The sequence below is a fragment of the Canis aureus genome, chromosome 22 (assembly GCF_053574225.1).
Source record: "Canis aureus isolate CA01 chromosome 22, VMU_Caureus_v.1.0, whole genome shotgun sequence".
Lineage (NCBI taxonomy): Eukaryota > Metazoa > Chordata > Mammalia > Carnivora > Canidae > Canis > Canis aureus.
The window spans coordinates 51,293,090-51,307,187 of record NC_135632.1 but is presented as its reverse complement, the minus strand read 5'-3'; the positions used below and the strand labels follow the sequence as shown (position 1 = coordinate 51,307,187).

Below are 14,098 nucleotides of genomic sequence, written 5' to 3'. Positions count from 1 at the left end.
ATAATGAGGATCCAGTCCAACTTACAGGCAGAAAACAAAACCTTGAAGACAGCAGGAGTAGAATCTCATACCTATAGTGTATACTGTGGTTTCTACTGAAACAGTTTTTCTTTGCACAGTCACCCCATTTCTACCAAAGATAAGTAAGTAAGACTAATTTGTTTGCAGATTAAGTCTAGTTTCAATAAATTTGGTCTGATTACTTGCATAAGTGCAGCAAGAATAGGGATAGACTATTTAGGCTCTTTTAATCCTCTTTGCTGGAACTTTTCATAAGGAATCTCCAGTTGAAGTTTTTAAAAGCCTGTTGAAGCTAGAAAGTCAAACCTAGGCCATTAGACTTTACCTCCAATACCTGTAGATTTGAGTGAATTCCTTTCTTTAGATCTCCAAAAATATCTCTTGTGCCTGCCAGGAAACAACCTTTTTAACTCACCTGGTAAGAATGGTAGGAACCCTGCAAGCAAGGTACCAGGCTGGTTTTTCCATGGTGCTTCATTGGCCTCATAAAGTCAGCCTTGGTTCCTTCAAGCTGTCTGGTCATTTCTGAATTTACACATATCCTTCTCAACTATGACATTCCAGTCAAAGCCTTTGCAGTATAACCAGTGTTTCCAGTTGTGTGTGGATACACAAGAACAGATTCTTACTAAACTCATGCACATAACTGCGTTGCCAGGAGAATAAGAATATTCACTGAGTTTTCTTTTTTCTTTTTTTTCTAAAGATTTTATTTATTTATTCATGAGAGAGACACAGAGAGAGAGAGAGGCAGAGGCAGAGGGAGAAGCAGGTTCCATGTAGCGAGCCCAACATGGGACTCGATCCCGGGTCTCCAGGATCAGGCCCTGGACTGAAGGTGGCACTAAACCACTGAGCCACCCAGGCTACCCTCACTGGGTTTTCAAATTGTGGAAGGATCAGATAGAAAAAGTAAAAAATTTCCTTAAATCTGGAAAAACAAAACATAAAAGAACAGGCAGTGTTTCAAACAACTCATAAAAATTATAATCTTCCTACTCAGTTTGATCAGTTCTATGTACTTAATAATTGTTCCCCTTAAATCCAGTTTTCCCTTTAGTTCTAGAAATTCATAGCCAGCCGAGTTTTATGGTCTTTAAGGTTTTCAGAAACCTCCAGGTTTCTGACAAATTTTTGACAAGTTCACCTGTCCGAAGTCCTTTTCTTGAATCTCCTTGAAGAAAAGTGCTTTTGCAGGAACACTTTCACAAAACATCAGCGTGAAACAGTAACTGTAAGTTACAAAAGACTTAAAATGCCCATTGTAAAAGATCTGATGAGAGTTCACTGTAGCAGACCTGACAAGTCTGGTTATTTCTGTGGTATGCAATATTTTAAGTTAACAGCTAGAATTATGACTGATAACATTATACCAGGGCATATCAGAATTTTAGGAATTTCATAAAACTTCTATAATACTTATGCTAATTGTTGGACTGGTGAGACTGGGGACCTCAAAATGGCTGACCCAAGGCCAGCAACCTCCCAACAACTCCGCCCTACCCCCATCTTCCCGCCAACGCCACCTTGCTGCCCCACCCCCATCTTCCTGCCAATGGCGCTTGCCGCCCTACCCTAACTTAGCTTATGAAACCCTAACCCTTGCCCTAATCAGAAAAAAAAAAAAAAAAAAGACGGGGGTGGGGGGACACCAAAAACCTGAAAAACACCACCAAATAAGGAAACCTCGCCCCATATTTCCCTACCAACCCTCCCGCCAAAAACTCCTCATAAACCCTCCTGCGACCTGCCTGGGGGTGACTCTCCCGAGACTCCCCTGCTCTCTCTCTCCCCTGCGGGCTGCGGAACCTCGCCCCAGAGTGTATCCCATTAAAAGCCTTTTTCAATCAACTTTTGCCTGGCCTCTCTCATTTCACTACTAATCGAATTAAACCTGACACTAATAACGTTTACCTATATAGTATAACCTAAAATTTATCATCACTTTCTTGACATGCTTAATAGGTATTTAACATACTAGATAAACTCAGTGTAACATCTCTATAAAGAGAGAGCATATTTTTTATTTATTTATTTTTTTTTAAGAGCATATTTTTTAGATGTCCTAGGGGCCCTCTTGAAAATCTCAAACTGAGTTTAAGGCCATAAAAGATTTCATTTAGAATTTGATTTTGGAAATTTGTCAAAAATTTCACGAGATTTAGACACTTGACTAAATAGGATCACAGATCATTATGCTTATCTATTTAACCAAAGTAACAAAGGATTTTTTTTTTATTTATTCATGAGAGACACAGAAAGAGAGGCAGAGACAGAGGCTGAGGGAGAAGCAGGCTTCATCCAGGGAGCCTGACATGGGACTCGATCCCGGGTCTCCAGGATCACACCCTGGGCTGAATGCAGCGCTAACCCACTAAGCCCCCAGGGCTGCCCATGAAAAAGGATTTTAAGGGCAAATACAAAATGTTACACAGCTGTGAACAAAACTATTCAAAGACCTGATAAAACACAGAAAATTATTTTGATGAAATATCTGCTTTTTGAAGAATGGTTACTTACAAGGTGACAAAAAGCCTTTCACAGGTAGTCCCAGAAAACTGTCCTTTCAGCAGGTGAAAGAACATTTAATTTTGGCTTCATATAAGTACACTACTGATTGTAAAGCTTCATTTGATAACCATTGAAATAAATTCATTCAGTTTTAGCCAGCTTACCCACACAAGGTAAGATTTTTCTGTCTTTCCAGCTTTCCTTTTTTTTTTTAAAGATTTTATTTATTTATTCATGATAGTCACACAGAGAGAGAGAGAGGCAGAGACACAGGCAGAGGGAGAACCAGGCTCCATGCAGGGAGCCCGACGTGGGATGCGATCCCGGGTCTCCAGGATCACACCCCGGGACAAAGGCAGGCGCCACCCAGGGATCCCTCCAGCTTTCCTTTTAATCAGTCTTTATTCTCCTCTTTCCCATCTGGAAATAACCAGTTTTCTTGGGACAAATTTATTTCCTTAACAAAAATCCTCTTTAGGGGTGCCTGGGTGACTCAGACAGTTAAGCATTGCCTTCAGCTTGGGTCATGATCCCAGGGTGCTGGGATTGAGTCCCACATCAGGCTTCCTACTCAGCAGTGAGTCTGTTTCTCCCTCTGCCTTTGCCCCTCCCCCTGCTTGTGCACATGTGCATGTGCACGCTCTATATCTCAAATAAATGGATAGAATCTTAAAAAGAAAGCCTCTTCACACCTCATACCTCTTCTTACCAAAAATAAATCTTTTGCATACAGAGTTGTTTCTCTTATATTACATTGTTTTTATTAATTTTAGTTACATATATTAACTAGAATTAATTCTAGAACCCTGGACTAAGAAGTAAACAGTAGTGAACTGTGTCACACCAGCATTGTTTAGAACAGCAAAATTAATTAATACATTTAATAATTCCTAGAGACATGCTTACTCATGATCCCAAAACCTTTCAGTTATTCTATAAAAGGAAGTAATAGTGTATAAATCTATGTTAAGCAATTAAAAGCGTATAAATCTATATCCTGTGCTTTATCTTATTTAGAGATGGTCTGGATATTTAGTGAATTTAACTTAATTCATCAGTTAGCAAAAGTTTAAAGTTTCAGTTTAGGGCAGCCCAGGTGGCTCAGTGGTTTAGTACCGCCTTCAGCCCAGGGTGTGATCCTGGAGTCCCCGGATTGAATCGCACGTTGGACTCCCTGCATGGAGCCTGCTTTCCCCTCTGCTTGTGTCTCTGCCTCTCTCTTTCTCTCTCTCTCTCTGTCTGTCTCTGTCTCCCTCATGAATAAATAAATGAAATCTTTAAAAAAAAAAAATAAAGCTTCAGTTTATCTGAAAGATTTGGGAAAACCATTTTTAAGTACACATACCATAAAACATAATTATTGCTTTTAAAAAGTTCACCTAAGAAGCTTTTATACTAATGTCTATTGAATTTACTTATTCTTTTTTTTTTATATTTCAATTATATTTTAATGTTCTTTGGGGTTATTTTTTTTAATTTATTTTTTATTGGTGTTCAATTTACTAACATACAGAATAACCCCCAGTGCCCGTCACCCATTCACTCCCACCCCCCGCCCTCCTCCCCTTCTACCACCCCTAGTTCGTTTCCCAGAGTTAGCAGTCTTTACGTTCTGTCTCCCTTTCTGATATTTCCCACACATTTCTTCTCTCTTCCCTTATATTCCCTTTCACTATTATTTATATTCCCCAAATGAATGAGAACATATAATGTTTGTCCTTCTCCAACTGACTTACTTCACTCAGCATAATACCCTCCAGTGAATTTACTTATTCTTAACAACTGTTAGACTGATCCGTGAGACACTAGACAGAGTCAGCCATTATCCCAAGCTATGTTTCTTGCTGACAAATTTTTGTAAGAGATAGCTTGAACTCATTTGACCGTTAGTAAACTGAGGTAGAATAAAGTATTATATTTCATACTGGTAACTTCTAAAGACATGCCTATCTTAAAACTTAAACTAGTTTTTATTTACTAAGGATTAATACTTGGAGATGGCTGGGTGGCTCAGCGGTTGAGCATCTGCCCTCGGCTTAGGGCATGATCCCAGGATCCAGGATTGAGTCCCACATCAGGCTCCCTGTGGGGATCCTGCTTCTTCCTCTGCCAATGTCTCTGCCTCTCTGTCTCTCTCTGTCTCTCTCTGTCTCTCTCTGTCTCCCATGAATAAATAAATAAACCTTTACAAAAATAAGGATTAATACTAGATCACATGACTTGAAAAACATTTGGGTTAGTTTCTTTTTCAAAAATACTTCATTTTTTCATTTTTTAAAGTAGACTCTATGCCAAAGTAGGGCTCAAACCCAGGACCCTGAGATCAAGAGTCACAGGCTCCACCGACTGAGCCCACCAGGTGTCCCTGGTTACTGATATATTCCTGAGAATTCAGTTTATATAAGCACTTAATTTCTTTAAAACAATTAAGTACAGCTTCTTTTTACAAATTAGTTGATATCATTTGGACATAGAAGATTGTACCCAACTTCAGTACATATATAGAATACATAAACATACTGACAGATGCAAACTGAGATCTTACAGCTTTTCCATACACCTAAAATTTCCCTTGAGGCTCAGTTCTAAGTAACCATTCCCTCTTTTTTCTTCTGATAAGAATTATCACCCTGAATTTTGTATTTTAACTTTTAAATCTCAAAGGCACAGGAAGAGGGCAAGTTAGAGGTCTTTTAAGATAAATGGGGGGGGGGGGGGTTGGAACAGGTGAACTTTCAGCTGCCTCTAAAGCTGCATTTTTAATTTTGTAAAAATTTGTAAGATAAAGACAGTTGCTCTCAATTCCTTAAAAGAATAGGGTTGCAGCCTAAATGACATCATACGTTGATCCACTCATCCAACTACATTATCTTCAATGTGTTTTGTTTGTTTGTTTGTTTTAGAGAGTGTTGGGATGTTTTAGTCAATCCTTTTACAGAGGCTTCAGAAGGTTTTTCTTTCCCTCTGGGTACATGGTTTCATTTTAGCTTAAAGGAGGAGACCTAAAAAATCCTATCAGGCTCTGAATATCAGCTTCCAGTCTGGCCAGTCTCCAACCACAGAGCTATTTAAAAAACTCTTAAATATCTTGTCATTTTTCAGTCAGGACAAACGCAAATGTTTTGGGGGATTAATGCAGTATGTCTTTGTAAAGTATGTATAAAGCATTTTAACAAAGGCCTCGTTTTGAGTGTACATTTTAACCTTAGACCTTCGCCTTAGGAAGAAAAGCCTTTGTATCAGCCCCTAACATCAGCTTTCAGCTGATCATTTGTAGGAGGGCCTAGGAGAAATGCTAGTCATCTGTTTCCTCTGGAGTGGATGGGGGCGGGGGTAGAGGATAGTGTTGGTTCCAGAGGGCTGTCTGGCTTGTCTGATAACTACAATATAATCATCATCATGGATGAGAAGAACACACTCAACAAGGTCTCTATGAGTGGGGTTGTGATGGACATTGTTTAATTCCTCTTTTAAATTGGTAGGATCCTCTGAAAGTCAAGGTTTTTATGGTCTTTTAAGAGCTTTATAATTGAAAAAATCCACTGCTGTCTAGGTGACAGGAATTATTCAGGCCTAGGATATAGCTGCAGAGGACATTACACAGGAAGGCCTGAAGCTGGCAGAGCCTGATTATAGAGACCTGCAAAATGAGCCTTCTATGTAAACCTTATTCTCCCCTGTGGGTGCTTCTGTTAAATTTGCTCCCTGGCTTTTAGTAATTACATGAGTAACCTGTATATCCTAGGCTTAGAGGTCAGGCTGCAGTATTCTCTGTAAATCTTGTAGGGAAAGGGCAGGTAAAACAAGCAGCTAGGTGTTTAAGGAATTTTCTGGGGAAGTTTGGGAGTTAAGAGAATTTGCTGAGGAGACAAGGTGAGATTTTAAGAAGGGAAATTGATGTTGAATGGGGACTTTAATTTTTGTTCTGAGTCTAATTTGTTTTTCCCTCCCCCATCTTACTAAGAAATGAGTCCCTAAAGCTTACCTGTTATATCTCTCTATGTCTATTTTTTTTTAATTGGTCTTTCCATAGGTACCAATAAGACAGTTATTTAGGATGAGAGCTCTCAAACATATTTTTCTTTCTTTCAAATACTGTCAATTCAAAATATCCATTGTCTGGCCATTGGTGAGCAGGATCTTACATTAATCTCAAGAGCGGCACAAACCAGTAAGCCTTTTTATGGCTTAACCTTGAATTTAAGAGGTGTCCCAGAAGAGGGACAAAAAGATGCAACCCTTACAAGATCCAGAAAGTTTACTCCCAGAAATAGTCTAAGAAAGTAAAGCCCTTTGTTGTGATAGGCAATAAGAATGGTGTAGTGAAAACGCTCTCTCCAGTTTCCTTTTTTTTTTTTAAATATTTTATTTATTTATTCATGAGAGAGAGAGAGGCAGAGACACAGGCAGTGGGAGAAGCAGGCTCCATGCAGGGAGCCCGACATGGGACTCGATATCGGGACTCCAGGATCACGCCTGGGCCGAAGGCAGGCGCTAAACTGCTGAGCCACCCAGGGATCCCTCTTCTCCAGTTTCCTGTGAGAATGTGAAGCACCTCTAGTCACAGACCTGCGAATCTGACACCAGGCAGGCACTACTAGAATGAGACTTCTTTAGCACTAACAAAACAGTGAAGGTTGAGATGACAAAAACCCCTTATGGACCATGACCCCTGTAACAAACTCCTGAGAGTTGGCCCAGAGTCAGGCAGAAGGTGCTGCTTAGGACTTAAAGTATTAGAATCCCAAGCTATTCAATTGGCCACCGAGATGCATATGATATGTACAGAGAGAACATTCTCACTGGTCGTAAAGACAAGCTCTCAAGACATGAACAGGATGAACGGAAAACCCCTTATAGGCATATTAACAGTTTTATTAGCTGAGCCTTTGGTGTCTCAGAGCCAAACTATACTGAGGAAGGATATGCTACTGGGTTGGAGATTGTGAGGTGTTTTACTGAGTACCTTGCATGGAAGTTTTCTTGAATTTGACAGGTGACCCAGTATCAGTCTGACCTGTTGTGTGACTAACTCATCCTAACACAGAAGTCTTTGGGTTAGGTAGGGAGCACTCTAACAGCTTTTAAGTGCTCAACCCATGCCCACCAGTTTTGCGGCTTTGGCTTCCAAGATGCCCCTTAGTGACTGCCCTCACCTCATGTGCACATTAACCCAGCAACATTTGTCTAAACAGTGGCCTGGTGAGAAATGTGCACTCATCAGTCTGTGAGTCCAGCTTGAACAGAAGGTTTATAGGACCTAGGCCTGTGTTCTATCCTGTGGTTTTCATTCTTATGACAACACAACAGACAAGAGACAAAGCGGTGACCATCTCTGGGATGAAAAGCATCAATAAAAAAGTAAAGAGTGCTCACAACAAATCTTTACTAGAGTCATTATACCCTAGGAACTGGTCCCTCAAATATCTTCTGCTAATCTAAATTTAGAAGAGGGGAAAAAAAGATTCTCACCACTTGCTTCCACCAGACCCTGCAGGCAGAGATCCAGGAGTCTCACGTGGTAAGAATTCTTACCTTCTGTTAAGTTTTCTTTTAATGAACACGGAGAAAATTAAAGACAGCAGAGCCAGGTGGTAGGTTTGAGAGTGCTTTAATGGGGAGCCCTCCCGGGTGAGGTTCCGTGACTCGGAGAGGAGGCCTGAGTCAGGGAAGTCGCACCCAGGCAAACCACAGGGGGATTTATAAAGAGTTTTCCATGGGAATATGGGGGCAGGGCAGCATTCCAATTAGGGCAAGGGTTTCAGGTCTTTGTAAGCTAAGTTAGGTAGGGAGGTAAGGTGGTGTTGGCAAGAGGATGGGGGTGGGGCAGCAAGGCTGCGTTATTGGGAGGTTGCTGGCCTCCAGTCGGCCATTTTGATGTCCCCAGTCTCGCCAGCCCAACACCTTCTGCCGCACCTGTCAGAGGTCTTAGGCTCTCTCAGCTGCAGCAGCCCCAGAACAGGCAGTATGCAGCCAATGAAGTTTCTCCTGGCTGGCTCACCAACTGTTGAGGAGAAAAAAATTTTCTCCTACCCTTCTAGATTCTTTTGGCTGGCCTATTAGTTAAATTGACATATGTGTGTATATATATAACATATATATAATATATATATATGTTATATATATATAATTAAACTTGCTTTTCTCCTATCAATACATACATACACACACACAGGAGCCCGAGAAGAGTATGACACCTAAGGGCAGGTTGGGTGATTGAGGCTGTGAGTCATCCTGAGCTAAAGAATAGGCTAGGGGTCTGGGAGCTTTAAAGGGGAGGAGGGTGATTCACAGTACAAAAGAACAGATGTTTGGTCATTAGATGTTTGCCCTTCTATACAGAGGTCATTTACATAGAAATTTATCTCTGGTAACACCTTTCTTTCTGGGCCAGACTTCCTATTTAAATTTTTTTTTTTTTAAGATTTTATTTATTTATTCATGAGAGACACACACAGAGAGAGAGGCAGAGAGACAGGCAGAAGGAGAAGCAGGCTCCATGCAGGGAGCCTGACATGGGACTCAATCCTGGGTCCCCAGGATCAGGCCCTGGGCTGAAGGCTGAGCCACCAGGGCTGCCCCTATTTAGATTCTTGTAGGTAGTTAAGGGAGAAGTAAAAACTTCCCCTTCACTAGCCTACAATCCTCTGTGCTACAGGCCTCCACTCAGCAGAATCCACATGTGTGCCTCACGTCATGGTAATGTGCCTCCTCCTTCTCTGTTTATTTCAGCTGAGGATGGAAAAGAGTTGGTCAGCCCTTGTTTGTCGCCAGGCTTCACAGGAGAATGGGAACATGCTGAAATAACATACAGGATTTCAGGACAGAAGGCAGGTACGGTGGAGTTCTCGTGTATCCGTGGTACGTAAGTCTTAAGAATGGCAGCCTGCCATCTCTCCCATACATTCAAAACACTTCTGAGAAGCAGGGAGACCGTTGCCAAACCTCATTCGCAGAGAAGCCCGTGTTTGCCCAGGAAATGAAAGTAGCTCTGGGAATTGTCAGGGCTGCAGGGGGCCCTTGCCAGAACACATTGAGAACCCCTGGCTCCCAGGGGGTCTCTGCACAAGGCTCCCTTGTCTGTTGCCACATACTTTATTCCAAAAGACTGCATTTCCTAACAAGCCTCCAATGAGGAAGGACCTGAACATCCTGCTGCTCCAAGACAAATGGCCAACTTAAAGCTATTGGCCTAGGAGCAGCATGTCAGTGTGAACACATCTCTGAATTGAGGGAGAAACAGTTTCTCCATTAGTGGAATCAGCGTCCCTCCACCCGTCACCTGAGAATGCCTGGTGAGCACAGGAAAAGCTGCTCTGCGCTGTGTAGCCCCCACCTGTGACACTGGATGTGCTGTCCCACTAGCTTGGCCCCTCTCACCCCACCTGGGTGGTCTTTGTTGCCCTGTATTCCTTTAGTTTTTGCTAAAAGAAACATTGAAATGTTTCCAGGCTGGGCACATGAGCAAGAGGTTTGTCTGCCTTTGGTAACAGAGCTATTTCTACTCACATTTCTAGCACCAAATGTGTGAGAGTTTCCCCACACCAGCCAGTTGTCCATCCCTGAATAATCCTGTTCAGACTCTCCCTGGAGTTAATGCAGACTGCATAGTTAAGGGCTCAGTCCCACAAGGCTCCCCCACCCCACCCACCCTCTACCTCAGAAACAGATAGCAAGTCCTAGGCCTCCTATATTTCTGACCAGCTGACTACAAATTGGGGGTTCCCACAAACACCCCCAAATAACTTGCCAGAATTGCTCACAGAACTCAGGAAGGCACTTTACTATCACTATTTTATTATAAAAGATATAACTAGAACAGCCAAATGGAAGAGATGCATAGAGCAAGGTGTTGGAGAAGGGATGTGGAGCCTCCACACCCTCTCTAGGCTCTCTAGGAACACCACTTCCCAACACCCTCCATTACCCACAAAGCTCACTGAACCCATCGTTTAAGGGTCTGGGACGCTTCACTACACAGACATAATTAATTAAATCACTGGCTCTTGATTTAACTCAATTCCCAACCCCCTGCTCTCCCTAGAGGTCAGAGAGTAGGGCTGGAAGTTTCTAACCCTCTAATCACATGGTTGGCTCCTCTGACAACTAGTGTCCATCCTGAAGCCACCTGGGGACCCACCAACAAGAATCTGCTCATTTCCATAAATTTAGGTATCCTTGAAAAGGTGCTCCTCCCATCCCCATCACTCAGGAAATTACAAGGGTTTTGAAAGCTCTGTGTCCAGAACCAGGAACAAAAACCAAATATTTGCTTCTTACTATCCATTGACCATGGAGGTCACTCTGACTCAGCCAGCCACTTGTGCACTTGTTATGCATCAGGCCCTGCTACAGCCACTGGCACACAGCTGACATTTCTGTGGGAGGAGTTGGTAAAACACATGAGAAAGTAACTTGAAAAAATAGAAGGGGGAGGAGGGCTGTCAGGAAGATTACAGTTTTAATTATAATGGCCGGAGAAGGCTTCATGGGGTGGTATTCGAGCCAAGACATGAAGAGATGGGGAATGAACCACCCAGATACAAATTAGCACTTTTCCAGACCAGAGAAGCAACATGTGCAAAGGCCCTGAAGTGCCGTTTTTAAGGAACAAGGAGGAAGTTGTGGAGCTGTCCAGACAAGGGAGAGTAGAGGGAAATAAAGCCCAATAGGCAAGGGCAAGGGGAGAAGTGGCTGGAGCTACCTTCAGACTGTGGGCAGGTCTGCTGGGGAAGATCGGAAGCTGAGTCCGGGGTGGGTCATAGCATAACAAAATCTGTTTACCTCTTGGGCTCTCTTTGTTATTCTTCCAAGCAGGTGTTTAATGACCATCTGTGTGAGCTTGACAAGCTGCCTGTTAGGCCTCTATTTCCTTAAAGGCCTTTCCATAAAGAGGGTGCAGGCCTCACCTCTAGTGTGACTGATGGGATGGAGTAGGGCCTTGCACATACAGAGCTCAGCAAGGGCTGGCAGAGAGTAAACAGTGTGAAGCGAACCCATTGGCTATCCCTCCTCCTTGTTCCTACCTGTGCACAACTGGAGGCTGGCATCCTTTAGGGTTGAGGGCCATGCCATCTCTAGCCCCCTTCACACTTTGGGTTTCTTTCCCTTGACCTGGGCCCGCAGTGCCATGGCTCCTAAAAGGTTGCTGTTGGCATGTCTGGTGTTGATGAGCACCAAGACACGGGGTAGGTGCTCTGCAGGCTTCTTGTCCCACCTCACCTTCCATGTGAAGTTCTCAAATCACTGGGAAGGGCTGTGGGGGCTGTGTGGCCCAGGGCCTGAGCTCCCTACCATTGTGTTTATGCTTTTCTTTTGCCCCAGTAGTGAACCTCCATGCGCTGTGTGCCAGCAGAATATCAGAAATCCTTCAAAACAAAGTGCACAGAACAGAAGAAGTGAAGGATGTGGACTTTTATGCTTTTTCCTACTATTACGACCTTGCAGCAAATGTTGGCCTCATAGGTAAGGGTGGGGCCAAGGTGTAGATTCTCTGGACACAGGGCCCACAGTAGAGAGTGATCATGTTGTCAGTCACTCTCAATAATGGAAGTAGAGGAGGGCAGGTATCTTGTCATCCATATAGAAAGTAGTAAGCCCTCTTTTTATAAATAATCAGGTCTTTGAGCCAGTTAATAAAGTTACGTTGTCACTGCAGGAACAGTTACTTGCTGTCGAGTTGTTCTGCTCTAAGGCAGAACTGACTCACCCATGTAACTGACCGTCGTGGTTCCTGCCCTGACCCAGGCCTCTGGCTGACATGGTCCCATGGCCATCTTTTCCCATGTGGCACCCAGGTTGGCATGGGGAGGAGTCAGCCCATTCCACAGACCACCCTCAGGAGCTTATGGGCACTGTGGTGTCTCAGAGCTTACTGAGCCACCTGCTGCCTGGGCCCAGTGTGGAGTGCATCCAGCCAGGGGTGGGTAGGCCAGGTGGAAGGTGACCTGTTCATCCCTTGCTCAGGCCCCAGGTCTCTCTGGCACAGAGCAAGGTCCCTGAGGTGCCTTCCAGTAGCTGGCCCAGTAGCTACTTGGCCTGCCAGGCCTAAGAGCCCCTGTGGGGTTCCCATAGCTGGAGCAAAGATCTATTGATCTGTACTTTCCGGACTGTGCCACCAGCAATGGACGTACAATGCTTAGGGCCTGCTACACCCAGACTTGGCCTGGCAGCATGCTGGGGGCTCCAGCCTTTCAGGCTAGCTCAGAGGGACCCCTCCCCAGTATCAGCTCAGCAATTTGCAGCCCCTCCCCCTGGCTGAAGGTTGCCCTACTCCTAGGGGACTGACATCCTCCTAGAGTGACTTCAGGAGATAACTAGGCTGCTCAGAAAAGCTCTTCCAACTCCCTTTTGTGGTCACACGTGGCTCTGAAAGAGCTGCTTGGATCTGTTTTCAGAAATTAAATCCATCTTCAAGGATGACATTTGCTGACTGAGCAAATATCCAAAGTCAAGGAAAAGTCAGCTCACTGAGCAGCAGCTGCCTTATATGAAACATTAATATGTGGGACAGCTTGAAAGACCCTCTTTCAAATGAGAGTTTTTGGGGTGCATTGAAGAAACCAGTCTTGAGAGTTGGGGGACACTGCTTTCATGCCTCTCTCACTGGGAATGTCACAGAAGCCTAGGGCTCACCTTCTGGAGAGCTTTGTAAAGACCCTACCCATTAGATTTAAGACCTGACAAACTACTTGGCTTTTTTATAGAATTTTTTTTTTCCACATTCAGAAAATTGATGCCGGAATACCATTGCTGAACTCAGGGCCACAGCTTGAAGAAACATATCCAATTCTGTACTTTTGTTTTCTTAACTTAGAATTAAGAGATTATTCAGTCTGTGGGGTCCAGGGATCCTGGTGACTTTCCTGTTAGGGACCTAAGACCCATGAGTGTGGTAATGATCCCTGTGTGGTACTGCATGGAACACTTGCCCACCCCCAGCCACATCACCTCAGACATGTGATCAGTGCATGTGGGGCTGCTGCCCCACTTCCTGCCAGGCTTGTGGCCAGTCTGGACACACTACCCCAGGTCATCCTCTCATGGGTGCAGCCTTAGTGGCATTACTGCCCCAGGAATGCTGGTGCAGACCAGGTGTCTGTTTTTGTCCTGCAGATGTGGAGAAGGGAGGCAGCCTCGTCGTAGGAGACTTTGATATTGCGGCAAAGTATGGTGAGTGGCGGCTGCACTGCCTGGGTAAGAAAGGCCAGGGTAAGAGGCTGGGACCCTGTCCCACTGTGTGGCAGATGCAGCTTGGTGCTTGTGAGGCAGTACTGGGAGCTTCTGGATTTGGTTTCTGATTCAGCCAGCCAGACGGAGTGTTGAGAGGTGTGAGAGGGTACTTGGGGTCATTTGCTGGGCCCAGACCACAGAAATGCCATGTCCTTTGTGACCACAGCAGGGGAGGGGAAGCCTCAGTGTCCCAGCTCTAAAAGGGCACATTTCTAATCCTAGGGTAGTTAGGAACAGGCTCCCTTGAGTTCATGTTTTCTGATAACCTCTTTGCTTATAGTTCAGGTCACCATAACAGGGATTTCCCCTGAAAGTATCCCAACAAATGCACAGT

At 44.0% G+C, this 14,098-nt stretch overlaps 1 protein-coding gene across 7 annotated transcripts in view; it reads left to right on the top strand.

Annotated features, from left to right (window-relative positions):
- Positions 1–14,098, top strand: part of ENTPD6 (ectonucleoside triphosphate diphosphohydrolase 6) — a 45,758-nt gene that overhangs the window by 29,537 nt on the left and 2,123 nt on the right. For 5 of the 7 annotated variants that reach the window (XR_013361683.1, XM_077866045.1, XM_077866044.1 and 2 more), the window contains 3 exons: positions 9,265–9,366; positions 11,857–11,997; positions 13,648–13,704. Coding sequence is in view for 6 of the 7 variants with exons in the window: in XM_077866045.1 (XP_077722171.1) it covers positions 9,265–9,366; positions 11,857–11,997; positions 13,648–13,704 (300 nt within the window). In the remaining variant the exon portion in view is untranslated. The remainder of the gene's footprint in view (positions 1–9,264; positions 9,367–11,856; positions 11,998–13,647; positions 13,705–14,098) is intronic. The other 2 variants (XM_077866041.1, XM_077866042.1) reach the window with 2 other exon arrangements.